We start from the raw sequence: 22,520 nt of genomic DNA on the forward strand, positions 1-22,520 counted from the left end.
ATGTGGGTGAATCAATATGTTCTTCTTCAAACCAGATGCTGAAATCTCCCAGTACGATCAGGTGATTGTGTTTAATGGCGATGTGGTGTTGCCGTCCACAAATGTGTCTGTGAAACTAGGGTTGTAGGCTGGTGGCCTGTAGACCAGTATGAACAATAGGTTGGTTTGGTGATCTAAGGCCAAGCAGAGGAGGAGTGATTCGCAGTTTGGGATGTTTAGTGGTAGTGCTGTTGTTATCTTTAGCTGGTCCTTGTATGCCATGACAAGGACTCCCTCTCTTTTCCCTTCTCGATTGGCTTGTTGAAGTTTGAAGTGGTTGGGAAGTGATGTGTTTCCTGTAATGTTGAGGTTTTGAGTTAGCTAGGTTTCATTGAGGACTAGCATGCCTGTCCCTCCTTCGCTTAGCAGTTCGTATATTTCTGGTGTGTGTTTTGACATTGATTTGGCGTGGACTAGGTTTCAGTGTCTTTTTGTTTTCTGTGGTTTGTTTGACCTCTGGCAGTGGCATTGGTAGTTGATATTGATCCATTTTTCCATCAACTTGTGTATTCAGTTCTGTTTGTTTCTTCGTTGAGTAGTTCAGAAAGGTTAAACCTCGGGTTTATGTTTTTTCACGGGTCATCTGTCTTCTCACATTGATTCTTTGTGTCATGCCAATTTTTTGTCATGAATGGGTGTTGATCGATTCCTTCTCTTGTGCCTTTGTGGGTTTCATTTTTGTCTGCTGTGTTTCCTGTTATCCTCCTTATGTGTTTACGTTTTTTAAGGTTGGATGGTTGTCTGAGTAAAATAAGTAGAGTGATTTTGGTCTTGTTCTGGCGAAGGGACTCTTTTGCGGTGGGCGGGGAGGTGTTATTTCTTGGTGTTGGTTGATTCCCGTCTGTTACGTTTTGAGATGGTTGGGATTGTTCCAATTGGTTTATTCTGTTTTGGCTATTTCTTGTGTGTCCGTGTTTCCTGGTATGGTGCATTTGCATTTTGTGGTTGGGATCTCTCCCAGGGGCAGAAGTTCTCCCAGGGGCCAGAACTATACCAGGGGCTATGCTAGGGTGGGTGAGCTATCCCTGCAGCCTGAGCTATCCCTGGGGCCTGAGCTATACCAGGTGTGAGCTGTCCCGCAGCCTTAGGTGTTTGAAGGCAGAACTATCTCAGAGATAGAGCTGTTCCTGGGGCGGAGCTATTTCGGGGCAGAGCTATTCTCTGGCTGGACTATTCCCAGTTGGGTTTCTGAGTGGTATGCTCTTACAGTGTTATGGTTCCTGGCTGTGAGTTCATGTTAATGTGGTGCTTTGTATTGGTGAGTGACTTTGAGTGGTGTTAACCTCTGGATGGTTTGGGCTCCCTTTTTTGGAGTCGTGTAGAGGTATTGGCTTCACAGTGGCAAAAGCCTCTCTGTGGTGATTGTATTTTGATGGTCTCGTGCACCTTGGGAACCCCAGCTTGTTGCGGTTTTGTGGTGCTATTTGGTTCACAGTGCGAAGGCATCTCTGTATTGTTGTAGCTTAGTCTCTGTACTTCATGGTGCTTGGGAACTCCATCTTTACAATGGTAGTGTTCGAGGCAGGGGTTGAAGCTTTCCAGAATTAGTAGTGGGAGGTTGATTGTTGGAGGCCACAGTCCGGCAGAATGATGGAGTACAACACTGGCTAGATTGAAAGATGCAGACCCAACCCCGGATGCAGTGTGTTAGAAAATGCAATGTGGTGGAGCACAACACTAGCCAGATGTAAAATGTAAACCCACATTCATGTGTGCCAGGGAGAGTGGTAGAGAGAACTCAAGTTTTCCCATTCCATGCGTGAGTATGACATCCAGTCCTGCCTTTCTTCTTTGCACTCATAACTTGTAGTTTTGATTTGCCTCATTGAATCCAGGACTACAAGTCGCAGAATTAAAGAAGACAGACTGGATCATCTTCTCAAATGTGGAAGAGGAAATCTTGAGATAAGGTTGGTGTGTGGCAACCACAACCCCGGCACTGCTACACCTCTGCAGATGGGGCACTCAGCAGGCATGTAAAGAGCCTAGTTGAAGAGGGCATTGACCCCTTCCTCTTTTAGTAGACGGCTGCAATGGTTGTACCACTGCATAAGCTTGTCCCAGACTGTGAGTGGTCAGGGCCGTTAGCAAGGCGAGGCGGGCTCCACCACAGGCTAGAGCGCTTGCAAGTGCCAACCTATAGACGATCTGGCTGCTTTTTCGCAACAGGCAAGTTCATCAGTTTATCCACCAGTTTACATGGTAAGAAAGCACCCGCCCAGTGAAACTCCTACTCTTCCCACAGGTACAATCAGCGGGAAAGGATGGCCAGTATGCTGCCTTTATAACAGTAGTTAAACATTTGTTGTCTCACCAAGTATGTTATATTTTTTGAATTGTGTTTTGGATTCAAAAAGCAAAAAAGAATTGAAACCCTTCGCACAATTAGAAAAATGCAACCAATAAATGATCTCAAATATTAACAAACATTACAAAAATGCAATTAATTACAGAAAGTAAAAAATTATTAAAAGAAACTTAAAAGAAGAGAAGATAAAGAAAAATTAAGTGTGAATAGAAACAACAAATAATTTCTAATCACATTCATGCATAGTTAGAATAATGTACACATTTGAGTACAAACGACCATTTCAGAAAAACCTTCCTGATTATCAATCGTTACTGCCCGGGAAGCGGGTGCACCGGTTGCATGGCTCTACTCAAGCTTTTGTACAGTTTTGTCAAAACTCTAGTTGGGTTCAGGGTTAAAGAAACCTATTGTCTCTGCATTATTTGGTTCCAGAAACAATTCGCTACCACTGCATTAGCTTGTCCCAGACTGTGAGTGGTCAGGGCCGTTAGCAAGGCGAGGCGGGCTCCACCACTGCATTAGTATTGTGTTGTGTTCATTGTGTCTTCATTGGTATTAGTAAATTGCACAGCTGCCATGACTAGTGCATCCATCTTCTCACAGAGCCTCTGGGAGTGCCGCTGAATCTCCATAGGTGTTGCTACTGTGGGTGGTGGCAGCAGTGCTCCGGTGAGCTGCCCCACCGTGCCACAGGCGTGCTAGGAAATATTTGGGCCATGGTACTTATTGTTTTGTAAATTAAGCACGGTCCACGACGCTGGCAGTTCTGTATAGTGTAGATGGCCTGCGTTCTGTCACTGCGAAGGGGGAACTACACAGCTGCTATGTAAGTCATCTCCAACCACCCATTCACCAGTCCATACAATCGCACGCACGCAGCCACACATCTAATGACAGTCATAAATTCAACCAGTCAAACCAGCTCCACACAACTGCACCCATTCACCAGTCCATACAATCGCACGCATCCAGCCACACATCTAACGGCATTCATAAATTCAACCAGTCAAACCAGCTCCACACAACTGCACTCATTCACCAGTCCACAGTATACACGAATCCTGTCACACATCTAATGCATTCATCCATTTCACCAGTCAAAACAATTCCACACAACTGCACCCATTCACCAGTCCATACAATCGTACGCATCCAGCCGCACATCTAACAGCATTCATAAATTCAACCAGTCAAACCAGCTCCACACAACTGCACCCATTCACCAGTCCATACAATCCCAACCATCCAGCCACACATCTAATGACAGTCATACATTCAACCAGTCCAACCAATTCACACAACTGCACCCATGCACCAGTCCACACTGTTACACCCATCCAGCCACACATATAATGACAATCATACATTCCACCAGTCCAACCAGCTCCACACAACTGCCCCCATTCACCAGTCCACCCGGTTACATGTTCATCCACTTAATCACAACCATCCATCCAATCCGACAATCCATGTATCTGCCCATCCCCAAAAATACACCTACACATCAACATGCCCATTTACACAATGCTATACATCAACAACCCATACAATCACACTGACCCATCCGTTCATACTTCTACCCATCCAAACCATAACCAAACATGTTCCATCTATATAAATGAGACCTACTGGCTTTGCCAATGCTTGTTTAGATGAAGTTGTTAGGACAAAACATCTAGTTTGCATTGCATCCAGAAGGTAACGACAGAGGCGAGCTCACATCGGGCCAACGCTCTTTTGCTTACAGAATATTACATCCTCAGCTGCAACACTGCCTCATTCTACTGTAACTTCTGAACTAGCCCTGTCCTTAAAATAAACCTTCCCTTTTGGGATATTAAAATCTTCTGCTGCTTTACCACTGAACAATCCTGATAAAATACCCCTTCCCCTCCCCTGGCATGAATGCAAGAATCCTACAGACACGTCCTTTCATCCTAGAATTGTGTGAATTCTGCTGCATTGCCCGTTCCTGTGTAGAAATGTGGCCTTTAGTGCTTTTATTCCCCCGAGGAAAGATGAGGAGTGTCCATAGCTGTATTTTCTCCTCTAGCAATGCAAGAATCCGTGCTGCAATGCTGCAACCTGCACTCTAACATCTGGGTCTCAGTGTGCGCAAGGACTGTGCTGTGAAAACTGTAAGGTAAGATCAATCGCTTTCTGAAGTCATGTTTAAATGTTTTACATAAACCCTTTAAAGAGTGTTTAAGGATGTGCCCATTTATCTACTGAATATGTTTTTTGATTAAATGAATAGTCATTTCTAATGTATTCTTTACTCCAACTGATTCCTCAACTATAAAAATTCTATCCCAGAGCAGCTGTTCTTCAGAAACCTTTCCGCTCTCAGGCGGTGCAGCCGGCTCCGTCCGCCTCTGCGCGCCCCGTGCCAGACTTGACGTGGGGGGCAGTACATGTTGAGTCGCTGCGCTCCGTGACCTCAGTTCCTTTTTTCTGCGCACTCTGCTCACTGATCACAACGCGCTCAATCACTCAAGTTCATTTTATGACGCCATGCCGGTTCCATTGAAGGCCTCAGGATTTGAGCTGTGTGCAGATTGCAGCCAGCAAATGTCTGCTTCCGGATCCGCACCGGATCCCTCTGTATTGCTTTGGTGAGCGTTGCAACATGCAGGATTGCGTGCCGTGCCACTAAATGCACACAACGGACCTTTGGCAAAGAGTGGTAAAGCTCTTCTTCACCTTCGTCCACATGGTGACGAGTGTGGAGCGACGGTCCTGCTCGAGCTCACACAATGCAAAGCGCCATCCCTTGAAACCGGCCCCGCGCAAAGAGAAGGACAAGAAGATGCAGCAGCACTGGAAGAGGTCCCGCTCCCTGAGTGGTTCCTCTCACCGTCACTCTTTTTCATCCTTTAAGAAGAGGAGCCACCGCCCAGGGCATCCTGGGAATAGAAGGTACAAGTCCCTTTTCCCACGCAGTCCTCAACTAAGGAGGAATGGGAGGCATTTTGTCTAAAGATGATGAACCTCTTTGCCACAGTGCCGGCAGCGCTGGTGAAGGCACCTTCAGCTTTGGTCGTAGCACAGATGGGCCAAGTCAGTCTGTTGTGACCGTCATGGCTTTGGGCTCGGGTCTCGTTCCACTGTCGTTCCACTGATGACCGAAGGATCTGGGCACCGGACGACCCTGCCAACGGACACTGCAGTCCCAGCGTTTGGCCAGGTCTTGACATGTGTTGTCGAAGCTCCCCGCAGTACGCTCCCCTCCCAAGAGATGCCTTCATGTCCAAGATGTACTCCATCTACGATGAGGAAGGTGATCAGGTACCATTCGGGTTGGAACCTATGGTTTACAGGGAGGAGAGAGATTTCCCTGAAGTACTCTTTGGGGAAGGTGAGGATGTGATTGGGCTAGCCGAGGACCTGTGGGTCGACAGTGGCCTGGAAACGTCCCCAGAGATGGATATCTTGCCAGCTCCCACTCCGGGCAAGCTTCAGGCTTCTTTTCAATGGATGATAGCCAAGGTAGCCAAGACTGCAGGGCTTTCTGCTTCATCCTGATCCAAGATCCAGTGTGAGCTTTGCAATATCCTGGATGATGCCCTTAGGAAGGAGATGCTGCTGCCCTTCAATTTGGCAGTAGAAGTTCCTGTAACGAAGTTTTGGAGAAACCTGCTTATGCTGCAGCAGTTGACAGGGATCTGGTGGACCCAGCACCATCTGATCCAGATTTTTGATCCTCTCATGCCTCCCCGGAAAGCTTGGTGGTTCAGGTAGCGATGGCAAGCCTCAAACTCCACCTTCCCTCCCTCCTGACCGGGCGAGCAAGAGACGTGATACTTGGGGCCAGAAGGTGTTCGCATCGGCATTCTTGCCCAATGCGGTGAATGCTTCATGTGCTCTTGCCACATTCTCTTTTGGCCTATGGTCTACTGTGGCAGGAGCGGCCAAGCACATCCCTTAAGGAGAGATGCAGGATGGTTTCCAGGCTCTGGTGGCTGATGGCAGAGAGGCTTCAGGCCAAAGCCTACGGTCAGGCTTGGACACCACGGATTGTGTGGCAGGGCCATGGCCACATAGACCGTATTCAGGCGTCAATCATCAGGGTTTGCGTCTGATGTGCAGACCAGGCTGTTGGACATGCGTTTCAACGGCCATAACCTGTTAGGCTTAAAGGCAGGCAATGCCCTCCAGAAAGTCCAGTCATCGAAGGCCACGGCTAAGCCTTGGGGCTGGCCATGAAACCGCCCTCTACACAGACTGCCAGAGGCATGGGTTTTCGTCCCTTCACAGCCTGTGCTGCTAGAGGCCGTGTCAGGTCTCCCGTTAAGGCTGCAAGGCAGACGCTTCCCGAGAGGTAGAGGAAGAGGTGCCCAGAGACGAGGTGCAGCTACGGCCACCATCCCATCCATCCGCATCACACGGCGCAAAACCTCAGTAACTGGCTCTGTCAATGTACACTTGTGGGAGGGAGACTTTCCCTGTTCGGTTCGGCATGGTCCAAGAGCGCGTCCAATGCATGGGCCTTACAGGTCATTCATCGGGGTCACTGTCTCCCACTTATTCAGTGCCCCTTGGACCACAGGCCTCAGTCCACCTCCCTGCCTCTGGATACCATCTCTTGGAGGAGGTCCATCTGCTTCTTTCAAAGAGCGTGATAGAACTGGTACCACGCTCGGAAAGAGGCAGGGTGTAGTACTCCACCTATTATCTGGTGCCAATAAAAATAGGATTGAGGATTGCGTCCTATTGTAGCTCTGCAGCTGCTGAACTTTTTGCTTCGCAAGGCCAAGTTCAAGATGGCTACCCTAGCCCAGATACTGCAGGCCCTTGACCTAGAAGACAGGTTGGTGTCACTAGGCCTTCAGGATGCCTACTTCCACTTTTTCATCGGAGGCACAGGAAGTACCTGAGGTTTGTGGTGGGCCAACAGAATTACCAGTTCCGCTGTTTGGTCTTTCCTCCGCTCCCAAGGTTTTCACCAAGCTGATAGCGGTGGTGGCGCTCCCCTCTGCAGGGAGGGCATTCATGTCTTTCCCTACCGGAGTGGCCTGCTCGTCCGAGCTTGCTCACAGAATCTAGTGATGGAGCATCTTCTCCGCCCATGCACTCTTACACAGTCTGAGCTTTTACCTGAAGTACAAAAAGCCGCCGGTTTCTCTGTCCCAAACTCTGATTCGTCAGAGCAGTCTTGGACACATGCCTTGGCAGGGCATTCCCACCAGAGGACCAAGTCATGAACATTTGGCAAATGGTCCATGTCTTTCAGTCCCAGGGATGAGTCCCTGCCTCAGCCTTCTTGCACCTTCTGGGCCTCATGGCCTCCTGCATCCTAGTGGTGTGGGAGTCGAGGCTGCGCATGGGATTCCTGAAGTGGCGTTTTCATTGCCAATGGTTGTAGTTTCAGGGTCACATGTCAGACGTTTTCCAGGTCTTGGACCAGGTGGCTCGGGAGGTAGTGTGGTGGGCCGTGCTAGACAAGTTGCTGATAGGGGCATTATTTCCCCAACCATGGCACCAGGTGACGGTGGTCACGGATGTGTCTGACTGGCTGGGGCATTCACCAGTTAGATTGGACAGTGAGTGGACCGTGGTCTCCAGCACAGTCTCTGGAACACATCAACTTGCTGGATCTGAAGGCAAACAGGCTGTTGCTTTCATACCCGCTGTGAAACATAGGACTGTGCTAATTCTGACAGATAACACAGTGGCCATGCACTACCTCAACAAACCAGGTGGCGTAGGGTTCTTGCCTCTCTGCACAGAAGCAATGAAACTGTGGTTCTGGAGACGAGCGTCTCCTGGACGGCAGCCCATGTGACCACAAGTGAGAATGTCACAGCGGATGCCTTGAGCAGACAGTCTTTGGCCTCCCATGAGTGGGAGCTCTGTCGGGTAGTTCTAGAGCAGATCGTCTCCTGTAGGTGGACTCTTCAGGTGGACCTCTTTGTTTCCTGTTGACACTCCATTGTTAACCGCGAATGCAAGTTCTTCTGCTCAAGGGAATGTCCTCATCAGGGAGCTATGGGGGATGTGCTGACAAATTAAATGGACATTCAACCTCCTTTATGCATTCCTGCCGATCGCTGTCATTCGGCTGGTTCTGAGAAGATTGCGCCTGTTCGGAACCATGCCTATTGTGATTGCTCTGGACTGGGGCAGTCCACACCACAGGTAACGCAGAACACACTATGCACACAGCCTAGAGCAAGAGAGTACACTCTTCAGTGTCTGCAAGCTGTATGATGCTGCATGACACACAATGATGCATACAACACACATCTACCGGTAACAGAAGTGGCTGGCGCGGTACACAGCCAACAGAGCGAGTATTTCATGTAGCAGAGAAAGGAAGAGAAAAGAAAGGTTTATACATTGCACAGATCAAGATAAATACGTACTTTCAGGTGGTTCTAGAAATCTTGAAGTAATGCTGAAATTGGAGGGGGAGAGTAGGAGGAGAAAAGTGTTGCTCGCATTGTTGCAGGTTTTGATTACTTATCAAATTTGTGTAATGATGCATTTCTCAAGTAGATAATCAATGTTTATGATGATGGCATTCCAGAACGACACATTCTGATGCTATGAGTCATTAACTTGGAATGTTCCTATTTTTTCCCCATAGTTTAAAGGGAGTTCATCAGAGTGCAGGCCCCAGAGTGATCCCTGTGACCTGCCCGAGTACTGCAACGGGACCGGCAGTTACTGCCCGAGTGACTTCTACATAATGGACGGGTACCCCTGCAATGACTCGCAGAGCTACTGTTATGGGGGACGCTGCCAGACTTTCGATGCACAATGCAAGGCTTTGTTCGGGGCAGGTAAGCAACCACTGTGACTGCTCAACCTTTGACCCCACACCCCAGTGCAAGGACTTGTTCAGAGTGGGTGAACCTACACTGTGGCTTCTCAACCCTAGTCCCTCCCCGAGATCAAGGACTTGTTCAGAGTGGGTAAGCATCTGCCATGGCTTCTCAACCCTAGTCCTGCCCCGAGAGCAAGGACTTGTCTAGAGGGGGTAAGCATCTGCCATGGCTTCTCAACCCTGGTCCCTCCCGAGAGCAAGGACTTATTCTAAGTGGGTAAGAATCTGCAATGGCTTCTCAACCCTAGTCCCTCCCCGAGAGCAAGAACTTGTTCAGAGTGGGTAAGCATCTGCCATGGCTTCTCAACCCCGGTCCCATTCCCGAGAGCAAGGACTTGTTCTAAGTGGGTAAGCATCTGCCATGGCTTCTCAACCCTAGTCCCTCCCCGAGATCAAGGACTTGTTCAGAGTGGGTCCTTATCTGCCATGGCTTCTCAACCCTGGTCCCTCCCGAGAGCAAGGACTTGTTCAGAGTGGGTCCGTATCTGCCATGGCTTCTCAACCCTGGTCCCTCCCGAGAGCAAGGACTTGTTCAGAGGGGGTAAGCATCTGCCATGTCTCCTCAACCCCGGTCCCTCCCAGAGAGCAAGGACTTGTTCGGAATGGGTAAGCATCTGCCATGTCTTCTCATCCCCGGTCCCTCCCCGAGAGCAAGGACTTGTTCAGAGTGGGTAAGCATCTGCCATGTCTTCTCATCCCCGGTCCCTCCCCGAGAGCAAGGACTTGTTCAGAGTGGGTAAGCATCTGCCATGTCTTCTCAACCCCGGTCCCTCCCCGAGAGCAAGGACTTGTTCAGAGTGGGTAAGCATCTGCCATGGCTTCTCAACCCTGGTCCCTCCCGAGAGCAAGGACTTGTTCAGAGTGGGTAAGCATCTGCCATGTCTTCTCAACCACGGTCCCTCCCCGAGAGCAAGGACTTGTTCAGAGTGGGTAGGCATCTGCCATGTCTTCTCAACCCTAGTCCCGCCCCCAGTGCAAGTATTTGTTCAGAGTGGGTAAACATATGATATGAAATGTTAGGTTATTTATAAGGCGCTTAATACCCAGAGGTTTCCATGCGCGGACCCGGGGATCGAGCCTGTGTTGCTCCATGTCGTCATGCTTCCAAGGTGAGCACGTTGCCCCTAAGCTATCCTGCTGGGACCGCGCTTAATACCCAGAGGTTTCTATGCGCGGACCATATGCCATGACTTCTCAACCCTAGTCCCTCCCCGAGAGCAAGGACTTGTTCAGAGTGGGTAAGCATCTGCCATGGCTTCTCAACCCTAGTCCCGCCCCGAGAGCAAAAACTTGTTCAGAGTGGGTAAGCATTCGCCATGGCTTCTCAACCCCGGTCCCTCCCCTAGAGCAAGGACTTTTTCAGAGTGGGTCTGCATCTGCCATGGCTTCTCAACCCCGGCCCCTCCCCTAGAGCAAGGACTTGTTCAGAGTGGGTAAGCATCTGCCATGTCTTCTCAACCCCGGCCCCTCCCCTAGAGCAAGGACTTGTTCAGAGTGGGTCTGCATCTGCCATGGCTTCTCAACCCCGGCCCCTCCCCTAGAGCAAGGACTTGTTCAGAGTGGGTAAGCATCTGCCATGTCTTCTCAACCCCGGCCCCTCCCCTAGAGCAAGGACTTGTTCAGAGTGGGTAAGCATCTGCCATGGCTTCTCAACCATAGTACCCCCTGAGACCAAGGACTTGTTCAAAGTGGGTAAGCATCTGCCATGTCTTCTCAACCACGGTCCCTCCCCGAGAGCAAGGACTTGTTCAGAGTGGGTAGGCATCTGCCATGTCTTCTCAACCCTAGTCCCGCCCCCAGTGCAAGTATTTGTTCAGAGTGGGTAAACATATGATATGAAATGTTAGGTTATTTATAACGCGCTTAATACCCAGAGGTTTCCATGCGCGGACCCGGGGATCGAGCCTGTGTTGCTCCATGTCGTCATGCTTCCAAGGTGAGCACGTTGCCCCTAAGCTATCCTGCTGGGACCGCGCTTAATACCCAGAGGTTTCTATGCGCGGACCATATGCCATGACTTCTCAACCCTAGTCCCTCCCCGAGAGCAAGGACTTGTTCAGAGTGGGTAAGCATCTGCCATGGCTTCTCAACCCTAGTCCCGCCCCGAGAGCAAAAACTTGTTCAGAGTGGGTAAGCATTCGCCATGGCTTCTCAACCCCGGTCCCTCCCCTAGAGCAAGGACTTTTTCAGAGTGGGTCTGCATCTGCCATGGCTTCTCAACCCCGGCCCCTCCCCTAGAGCAAGGACTTGTTCAGAGTGGGTAAGCATCTGCCATGTCTTCTCAACCCCGGCCCCTCCCCTAGAGCAAGGACTTGTTCAGAGTGGGTCTGCATCTGCCATGGCTTCTCAACCCCGGCCCCTCCCCTAGAGCAAGGACTTGTTCAGAGTGGGTAAGCATCTGCCATGTCTTCTCAACCCCGGCCCCTCCCCTAGAGCAAGGACTTGTTCAGAGTGGGTCTGCATCTGCCATGGCTTCTCAACCCCGGCCCCTCCCCTAGAGCAAGGACTTGTTCAGAGTGGGTAAGCATCTGCCATGGCTTCTCAACCCCGGCCCCTCCCCTAGAGCAAGGACTTGTTCAGAGTGGGTAAGCATCTGCCATGGCTTCTCAACCATAGTACCCCCTGAGAGCAAGGACTTGTTCAGAGGGGGTAAGCATCTGCCATGTCTTCTCAACCCCGGTCCCTCCCCGAGAGCAAGGACTTGTTCAGAGTGGGTAAGCATCTGCCATGGCTTCTCAACCATAGTACCCCCTGAGAGCAAGGACTTGTTCAGAGGGGGTAAGCATCTGCCATGTCTTCTCAACCCCGGTCCCATTCCCGAGAGCAAGGACTTGTTCAGAGTGGGTAAGCATCTGCCATGGCTTCTCAACCCTGTCCCTCCCCGAGAGCAAGGATTTGTTTGGAGGCGGGAAGCATCCACCATGATGTCCCACCCAATCTACATTATTTTAAGCATTCACAGTGAACAATGCAACCCACCAAGTGCGAGGTTAGTTTGTAGGTCGGAGCATCAGGTGTGAAGTAAAATATGTGCTTACACAGTTACTGCTCAACTTTCTCCATCATGATGTTTATGTATTAAGTTTGAAGGGAGTATAAAAGCAAATGATCCCAACCCAGTGCATATGCCTGGGACCCTTCATACTGTGGCAGAGTACCAAGTAATGCACCTCCCACTGGAGGAAGTGGTGTCAGAGTACCAAGTAATGCACCTCCCTCTGGAGGAAGTGGTGATGCAATACCAAGTACTCCACCTGCATATACAGGAAATGAATGCTGAGTACCAAGTAATGCACCTCCCTCTGGAGGAAGTGGTGGCAGAGTGCCAAGTAATGCACCTCCCTCTGGAGGAAGTGGTGGCAGAGTACCAAGTACTGCAACTCCCTCTGGAGGAAGTGGTGGCAGAGTACCAAGTACTGCACCTCCCTCTGGAGGAAGTGGTGGCAGAGTACCAAGTAATGCACCTCCCTCTGGAGGAAGGGGTGGTAGAGTACCAGGTACTGCACCTCCCTCTGGAGGAAGTGGTGGCAGAGTACCAGGTACTGCACCTCCCTCTGGAGGAAGTGGTGGCAGAGTACCAAGTACTGCACCTCCCTCTGGAGGAAGTGGTGGCATAGTACCAAGTAATGCACCTCCCTCTGGAGGAAGTGGTGATGCAATACTAAGTACTCCACCTGCATTTGTAGGAAATGAATGCCGAGTACCAACTAATGCACCTCCCTCTGGAGGAAGTGGTGGCAGAGTACCAAGTAATGCACCTCCCACTGGAGGAAGTGGTGGCAGAGTACCAAGTAATGCACCTCCCTCTGGAGGAAGTGGTGATGCAATACCAAGTACTCCACCTGCATATACAGGAAATGAATGCTGAGTACCAAGTAATGCACCTCCCTCTGGAGGAAGTGGTGGCAGAGTGCCAAGTAATGCACCTCCCTCTGGAGGAAGTGGTGATGCAATACCAAGTACTCCACCTGCATTTGCAGGAAATGAATGCTGAGTACCAAGTAATGCACCTCCCTCTGGAGGAAGTGGTGGCAGAGTACCAAGTAATGCACCTCCCTCTGGAGGAAGTGGTGGCAGAGTACCAAGTACTGCAACTCCCTCTGGAGGAAGTGGTGGCAGAGTACCAAGTACTGCACCTCCCTCTGGAGGAAGTGGTGGCAGAGTACCAAGTAATGCACCTCCCTCTGGAGGAAGGGGTGGTAGAGTACCAGGTACTGCACCTCCCTCTGGAGGAAGTGGTGGCAGAGTACCAAGTACTGCACCTCCCTCTGGAGGAAGTGGTGGCATAGTACCAAGTAATGCACCTCCCTCTGGAGGAAGTGGTGATGCAATACTAAGTACTCCACCTGCATTTGTAGGAAATGAATGCCGAGTACCAACTAATGCACCTCCCTCTGGAGGAAGTGGTGGCAGAGTTCCAAGTAATGCACCTCCCTCTGGAGGAAGTGGTGGCAGAGTGCCAAGTAATGCACCTCCCTCTGGAGGGAGTGGTGATGCAATACCAAGTACTCCACCTGCATTTGCAGGAAATGAATGCTGAGTACCAAGTAATGCACCTCCCTCTGGAGGAAGTGGTGGCAGAGTACCAAGTACTGCACCTCCCTCTGGAGGAAGTGGTGGCAGAGTACCAAGTACTGCACCTCCAATACCAAGTAATGCACCTCCCTCTGGAGGAAGTGGTGGCAGAGTACCAAGTACTGCACCTCCCTCTGGAGGAAGTGGTGGCAGAGTACCAAGTAATGCACCTCCCTCTGGAGGAAGTGGTGGCAGAGTGCCAAGTAATGCACCTCCCTCTGGAGGAAGTGGTGGCAGAGTGCCAAGTAATGCACCTCCCTCTGGAGGAAGTGGTGATGCAATACTAAGTACTCCACCTGCATTTGCAGGAAATGAATGCTGAGTACCAAGTAATGCACCTCCCTCTGGAGGAAGTGGTGGCAGAGTACCAAGTAATGCACCTCCCTCTGGAGGAAGTGGTGGCAGAGTACCAAGTACTGCAACTCCCTCTGGAGGAAGTGGTGGCAGAGTACCAAGTACTGCACCTCCCTCTGGAGGAAGTGGTGGCAGAGTACCAAGTAATGCACCTCCCTCTGGAGGAAGGGGTGGTAGAGTACCAGGTACTGCACCTCCCTCTGGAGGAAGTGGTGGCAGAGTACCAAGTAATGCACCTCCCTCTGGAGGAAGTGGTGGCAGAGTGCCAAGTAATGCACCTCCCTCTGGAGGAAGTGGTGATGCAATACCAAGTACTCCACCTGCATTTGCAGGAAATGAATGCTGAGTACCAAGTAATGCACCTCCCTCTGGAGGAAGTGGTGGCAGAGTACCAAGTACTGCACCTCCCTCTGGATGAAGTGGTGGCAGAGTACCAAGTACTGCACCTCCCTCTGGAGGAAGTGGTGGCAGAGTACCAAGTACTGCACCTCCCTCTGGAGGAAGTGGTGGCAGAGTACCAAGTACTACACCTCCCTCTGGAGGAAGTGGTGGCAGAGTACCAAGTACTGCACCTCCCTCTGGAGGAAGTGGTGGCAGAGTACCAAGTACTGCACCTCCAATACCAAGTAATGCACCTCCCTCTGGAGGAAGTGGTGGCAGAGTACCAAGTACTGCACCTCCCTCTGGAGGAAGTGGTGGCAGAGTACCAAGTACTGCACCTCCCTCTGGAGGAAGTGGTGGCAGAGTACCAAGTACTGCACCTCCCTCTGGAGGAAGGAGTGGCAGAGTACCAAGTACTGCACCTCCCTCTGGAGGAAGTGGTGGCAGAGTACCAAGTACTACACCTCCCTCTGGAGGAAGTGGTGGCAGAGTACCAAGTACTGCACCTCCCTCTGGAGGTTACTGCACCTCCCTCTGGAGGAAGTGGTGGCAGAGTACCAAGTAATGCACCTCCCTCAGGAGGAAGTGGTGGCAGAGTGCCAAGTAATGCACCTCCCTCTGGAGGAAGTGGTGGCAGAGTACCAAGTACTGCACCTCCCTCTGGAGGAAGTGGTGGCAGAGTGCCAAGTAATGCACCTCCCTCTGGAGGAAGTAGTGGCAGAGTGCCAAGTACTGCACCTCCCTCTGGAGGAAGTGGTGATGCAATACCAAGTGCTCCACCTGCATTTGCAGGAAATGAATGCTGAGTACCAAGTACTCCACCTCCCTGTGCAGGAACTTCGGTTTCTCTTTCCTCCAACTCCCCTCCCCCCGCCCCCCCCCCCGCTTCAGATGTCTCCAGTCCCATCACCACAAATGTATTATGGATGAAGTAGATAATACTTCCGTTCATCATATATCTGCAACATCATCATGCATAAACGCATAACCTGTAAGATGCAAAATCTGACACATCTAACACTCGACTACAGCCTGGAGAAATGCAAATCCTGAACTTTGCTCCAAAGCAATCCTACCTCTCCAGTATACATTCTACAGACGCAACCTCCTTCTGATATGTTTATGGCTCTGATACAGAAAAGGAGACTATTCCACCATTGTGCAATGATATGAGCTTGATGATAGGCTGACATTAGGACCGGTAATTGATTCAAATGGCTTCAAAGTGGCTAAACATAATGAAACGGAAGCATGTAAAGAAACCAGGCCGGGATAAAATGTGAGTGTCCGGTCCTGGCGTCTGCGTCTGCAGGAGATGCTGAGCCCCACAGATCTCTCAAGAACGTTTGATCAACAACTGTCTTAAACCCAGTTGAAGAACTAACACTCCCAAGGGAAAAGGGGAAGTGGAGAAAATAACAAACGACAGACGCCTACTTCTGGTGGGCTGCAATCTGTAGAAGGAGACATTAATGTTTATTAAATAATGAAGACATGCATTAAATTAACTCAATCTCTAAATATCAAATAATTTAATATCTAAACCCATACCTGTCCAATCTCCGAAATAACCTTGGAGATTAATTAACTTCTTTTTCACAAAGACCCATTGAGAATTTATCTTGCACAGTCAATGTTCAATTTCAGAAGGGCAATGTGAATTTAAGAATGCATTTTGTTCCTCAACCAAAAATGCTCAAAATAATGAGTTCAAGAATGTGCAATCTTCTTAAATTAAAGAGGAAATCACTTTCGAGTGTTCATTCATTCAATTGCATTTCATCCTTTCTCAAGCACATTGTATTCCTGTTCAGATGTTCCTTTTACTTTAGTAACAAATGCGCAATTAAGAGTTCAGATGGTATTTTAAAACTTTAAACAAGAACAATAAGAATGAATTCAGATCCTGTTCAACCTTTGAAGCACATGCGCAATGCTAATGGAATCCGAAGCTTTGCTTTTGACTTAAGCACTGTAAATGAGTTCAGATGCTGTTTACCTTTTGAGCACATGCGCAATGCTAACGAAAACAACTGCTTTTGCCTTTGACATGCGCACAATAGACAAGTTCAGGCGCTGCCTTATCCTTCAGAAAAATGTGCTATGCTCATGAAATCAATGTGTCTTTACTTTCCACATGCGCACAGTGAATATTTTTAGAAGCCACCTTATATAATGGCGCGCAAGCGTAATTAAAAGCCTTATGAATTCAAGTTAAACAACATCAAAAAACTTAGGCTCAGGTATTTTCCTTAAGCAATCTTCATTCACGCAACCGTACTGAAACTGACAGACTTGAAATCAGATCAGATACGAGACACAGCAGTAAAACAAGGACACTTCTCCTTTGCGCATGCGTGAAACAAAAATGAAGGCTCTGAAGCACTGATCTAAGAAAACTGCGCAGTTAAAATTCCAAACGCTTCTTCCTTCAGTACAATGTCAGAAATTCAAAACCGTGTCAATTACACAGAGTCATAAAAGTCAAGCAGATTTTTGAAGTAAAATGAAACGAATCTAAATACCTAAACTAAATAAATACCTAACATGAATAAAGTGATAAAAATAAAGCAACTTTTCTCCAGCTTGAGAAAAAGCGACGCTCCCACCAAATTATCAGCTGAGCTTGTCCCACGTTGACCAGCTTCTCAGGAAACAATATTTATCTTTGTAAACTTCACCAGAATCTCATCAAAAGGCCTTGACGCAGGAACTTAATCAAAACAGGACCTTCCTTCTTGAAGGTGAACAATGAAAGGCAGTTTAGAATTGTATGGAAGGTCAGAGGTTCATGAAACTTCCAATCAGGAACTGGCACTGCTGCCACCATGTTGGTTTGGGGAGTTCGCACTCTGATGAACAGAAGTTAAGATCAACAACCCAAAATCAGATTAAAACAATAAATTAATTAAATCTATAATCTAATTTCATTTACAAAGTACCCCTACCTAACCTGGGACCTGACAGTACCCCCTCCTTAAGCCCTGACCTCAGGGCCAGGTTTATTTGGATTTCTTCTGTGAAACTTAGATACTAATCTTTCCGCATGAATATCAGATTCTGACTCCCAACTTCTTTCATCAGGACCAAACCCCTTCCAATCAATAAGATATTGAATCTTTCCCCTTACTTTTCTAGAATCAAGTATTCTTTTAACCTCAAATTCTTCTGAATTAGTTTCCAAAACAATTGGTTTAGGAACTGGTCTCATTCTGATTCCTTTTGACACTGGTTTTAATAAACTTACATGAAATACTGGATGAATTTTCAAATTAGTAGTCAATTTAAGTTTGACTGATACTGGTCCTATCACTTCCTCAATCTCAAAAGGACCCAAAAACTTAGGACAAAATTTATTTTTTCCTTTCAATTTAATATTTTTTGCTGATAACCAGACTAAATCACCTTTAGCATAACTTGGACTTTTCTTTCTTTTAAAATCTGCAAATCTTTTATACTCAGACTTACTTTTTTGTAACATTTCCTTTGCTTTAGCCCAACCTTTCTGAATTATTTCAGTTATATCTTTCACAGCTGGACATGTCTCATTTACTCCATCATTCTCACATAGAAACCGAGGATTATAACCTCTTCCACAAAAAAAAGGTGACATGGAAGTAGAGGTTTTAGTAGAATTATTATATGCAAATTCCGCTGTCCACAACAAATCCACCCACTCAAACTCTCCTTCGACAAAACATCTTAAATATTTTTCTAATTCCTGATTGATTCTTTCTACTTGACCATTAGCCTCTGGGTGATATCCTGATGTTAATTTTATCTTCAAACCCAATCTCCTACAAAATTCCTTCCAAAATCTCGACACAAATTGAGACCCCCTATCTGAAATAACTTGACTGGGAACTCCATGCAATCGTACAATTTCTTGAATGAATTTTTTAGCTAGACTTGAAGCTGTAACTCCTCCTTTCATGGGAATAAAATGACTCTCTTTAGAGAAACAATCTACCACTACCAGAATTGTGGAGAATCCTCTATCGTTAGGTAAATCTACAATAAAATCTAAACCAATTGTATGCCAAGGCCGAGGAGGAATAGGCAAGGGTTCAAGAAGTCCAGCAGGTTTTCCAGTCTCATGTTTTGACTTAGCACAGACTTCACAAGTCTTTACATAATTTAAGACATCTTTCTTAATACTTTCCCACCAGAAATGCTGTAGAACTAAATCCAAAGTCTTATGAAAACCCGGATGTCCAGCTAAAACTGAATCATGACAATCTTGTAAAATTTTCTCTCTAAGGTCCTCACTCGGGAGATACAACTTATCCTCAAAATAAGGTAAACCATTTTTAATAGTTCTTTTAACATCCAACTGTGCCCATTCTTTCATCTTCTGAATATTCAGATTTATTTTAATTAACTCCTGCAAATCTTCTTTTTTAGAAGAGTTAGCTGAAACAAAATGTTCTTCAGGAATTACAGGTTCAGGTCTTAACTCCAATTCTTTTTCACAACCAGGAAATTGTCTGGATAAAGCATCCGCTTTACCATTTAATTTCCCAGGTCTGTATGTCACTACAAAGTCAAAATCCGCAAAAAATAATGACCAACGTAACTGTCTGGGAGTAAGAGTCTTAGCTGACTTAAGAAAAAGTAAATTTCGGTGATCAGTAAGCACCGTGACAGGATTTCTGGCACCCATCAAAAAATGTCGCCATTCTTGAAATGCAGCTTTTATTGCAAGTAATTCCTTATCCATTATTGAATAGTTACTTTCTGCGGCAGAAAATTTCTTTGAGAAGAATGCTATTGGATGAAGCTGACCAGTTTCTTTATGCCTTTGAGATAAAATAGCTCCAACTGCAAAATTAGAAGCGTCTGCTTCTACAAAGAATGGTTGTGTTGGATCTGGGTGTAAAAGAATAGGACCAGAAATAAATCTATTCTTCAAGGTGTTAAAAGCTTCTTCCGTTTCTTGATTCCAAAGAAAAGGTACACCTTTTTTTAAAAGTCTAGTGATAGGAGGAATAATGGATGAAAAATCTTTGATAAATCTCCTATAAAAATTAGCAAAACCTAAAAAACTTTGCACTTCCTTGATCTTAGTGGGAGTCGGCCAATCTTTCACTGCTTTGACTTTTTTTTGATCCATTTCCAACCCTTGAGGAGAAATCACGAAACCCAGAAACTCCACCACTTCAGTATGAAATTGACTCTTATCAAGACTAGCAAAAAGATGATGATCGTGTAACTTCTTCAAAACTTGTCTTACATGTTGATAATGTTGCTCCAAATTATGTGAAAAAATCAAAATGTCATCAATATAAACTACGACAAAAAGATCTAGAAATTCTTTCAAAACATCATTAATAAAGAATTGAAAAGCCGCTGGAGCATTACATAATCCGAATGGCATCACAAGGTATTCAAACAAACCAAAACGTGTTTTGAAAGCAGTCTTCCACTCGTCTCCCTCCCTAACCCTAACCAAATGGTAAGCTCCTCTCAAATCCAATTTAGTAAAAATGGTTGCTCCTTGAATTTGGTTTAACATTTCTGGAATCAATGGCAAAGGATAGCGATTCTTAACAGTGACTTTATTCAAAGATCTATAATCAATGCAAGCTCTGAGCTTCCCTTCCTTCTTGGGTACAAAAAACAATGGTGAAGCTGCAGGAGATTGTGAGTGTCTAATAAACCCTTTATTGAGATTTTCCTCAATGTATTCCTTCAAGTAATCATTTTCCTTCTCGGTCAAGGCATACACCCTACTACTAGGTAAGATTGCTCCATCCTCTAAATCAATTTTGCAATCATATGATCGATGTGGCGGTAACTCCCCTGCTTCAACCTCATCAAACACACAAGTAAACTCTTTATAACACTCAGGCAAAAAACCCATCACAGCTCCAATAGAATGTTCTTCAAATCCATTTTGAGCTAAAGCCACCACTCTTCCACTTTCAATACTCTCATCTCTGATCTCATACTTACAATTGAAACAATGTTCCTTACAAATTTCTGATCGAAAATCTAATATTCTTCTTCCCCAGTCAATTGTGGGATTATAGTCCTTATTTTTAAACTTCTTCCAAAATTGAACTACTGGTTTCCTTCTGATTTCTTCATACAAAGTCCAAAATATGATCAAGTGCAAAGTACAAACTATCATAAGGTTCAGCCCATGAATCCCTGGATCGCAATCCTACCCACAGAAGCATGTACTATCCTCTGTTCTGCTCAGCCCATGAATCCCTGGATCGCAATCCTACCCACAGAAGCATGTGCTATCCTCTGTTCTGCTCAGCCCATGAATCCCTGGATCGCAATCCTACCCACAGAAGCATGTGCTATCCTCTGTTCTGCTCAGCCCATGAATCCCTGGATCGCAATCCTACCCACAGAAGCATGTGCTATCCTCTGTTCTGCTCAGCCCATGAATCCCTGGATCGCAATCCTACCCACAGAAGCATGTACTATCCTCTGTTCTGCTCAGCCCATGATTCCCTGGATAGCAATCCTACCCACAGAAGCATGTACTATCCTCTGTTCTGCTCGGCCCATGAAGCCCTGGATAGCAATCCTACCCACAGAAGCATGTACTATCCTATGCTCTGCTCGGCCCATGAAGCCCTGGATAGCAATCCTACCCACAGAAGCATGTACTATCCTCTGTTCTGCTCGGCCCATGAAGCCCTGGATCGCAATCCTACCCACAGAAGCATGTACTATCCTATGCTCTGCTCGGCCCATGAAGCCCTGGATAGCAATCCTACCCACAGAAGCATGTACTATCCTATGCTCTGCTCGGCCCATGAAGCCCTGGATCGCAATCCTACCCACAGAAGCAAGTACTATCCTCTGTTCTGCTCGGCCCATGAAGCCCTGGATAGCAATCCTACCCACAGAAGCATGTACTATCCTCTGTTCTGCTCAGCCCATGAATCCCTGGAGAGCAATCCTACCCACAGAAGCATGTACTATCCTCTGTTCTGCTCAGCCCATGATTCCCTGGATCGCAATCCTACCCACAGAAGCATGTGCTATCCTCTGTTCTGCTCAGCCCATGAATCCCTGGATCGCAATCCTACCCACAGAAGCATGTGCTATCCTCTGTTCTGCTCAGCCCATGAATCCCTGGATCGCAATCCTACCCACAGAAGCATGTGCTATCCTCTGTTCTGCTCAGCCCATGAATCCCTGGATCGCAATCCTACCCACAGAAGCATGTGCTATCCTCTGTTCTGCTCGGCCCATGAATCCCTGGATCGCAATCCTACCCACAGAAGCATGTACTATCCTATGCTCTGCTCGGCCCATGAAGCCCTGGATAGCAATCCTACCCACAGAAGCATGTACTATCCTCGGTTCTGCTCGGCCCATGAAGCCCTGGATAGCAATCCTACCCACAGAAGCATGTGCTATCCTCTGTTCTGCTCGGCCCATGAAGCCCTGGATAGCAATCCTACCCACAGAAGCATGTACTATCCTCGGGCCGCGAAGCCCTGGATCGCAATCCTACCCACAGAAGCATGTACTATCCTCTGTTCTGCTCGGCCCATGAAGCCCTGGATAGCAATCCTACCCACAGAAGCATGTACTATCCTATGCTCTGCTCGGCCCATGAAGCCCTGGATAGCAATCCTACCCACAGAAGCATGTACTATCCTCTGTTCTGCTCGGCCCATGAAGCCCTGGATCGCAATCCTACCCACAGAAGCATGTACTATCCTATGCTCTGCTCGGCCCATGAAGCCCTGGATAGCAATCCTACCCACAGAAGCATGTACTATCCTATGCTCTGCTCGGCCCATGAAGCCCTGGATCGCAATCCTACCCACAGAAGCAAGTACTATCCTCTGTTCTGCTCGGCCCATGAAGCCCTGGATAGCAATCCTACCCACAGAAGCATGTACTATCCTCTGTTCTGCTCAGCCCATGAATCCCTGGATAGCAATCCTACCCACAGAAGCATGTACTATCCTCTGTTCTGCTCAGCCCATGATTCCCTGGATCGCAATCCTACCCACAGAAGCATGTACTATCCTCTGTTCTGCTCGGCCCATGAAT

The 22,520-nt window shown here is 47.6% G+C and overlaps 1 protein-coding gene across 1 annotated transcript in view; it reads left to right on the forward strand.

The window, feature by feature from the left end:
- Window positions 1-22,520, forward strand: part of LOC138473339 (disintegrin and metalloproteinase domain-containing protein 9-like) — a 526,235-nt gene that overhangs the window by 335,988 nt on the left and 167,727 nt on the right. Inside the window, exons 13-14 of the mRNA XM_069612014.1 lie at window positions 4,404-4,493; window positions 8,940-9,135. Of these exons, the coding sequence (XP_069468115.1) occupies window positions 4,404-4,493; window positions 8,940-9,135 (286 nt within the window). The remainder of the gene's footprint in view (window positions 1-4,403; window positions 4,494-8,939; window positions 9,136-22,520) is intronic.

Source organism: Ambystoma mexicanum, chromosome 8 (assembly GCF_040938575.1).
Source record: "Ambystoma mexicanum isolate Mex_15411 chromosome 8, UKY_AmexF1_1, whole genome shotgun sequence".
NCBI classification, from domain to species: Eukaryota; Metazoa; Chordata; class Amphibia; order Caudata; family Ambystomatidae; genus Ambystoma; species Ambystoma mexicanum.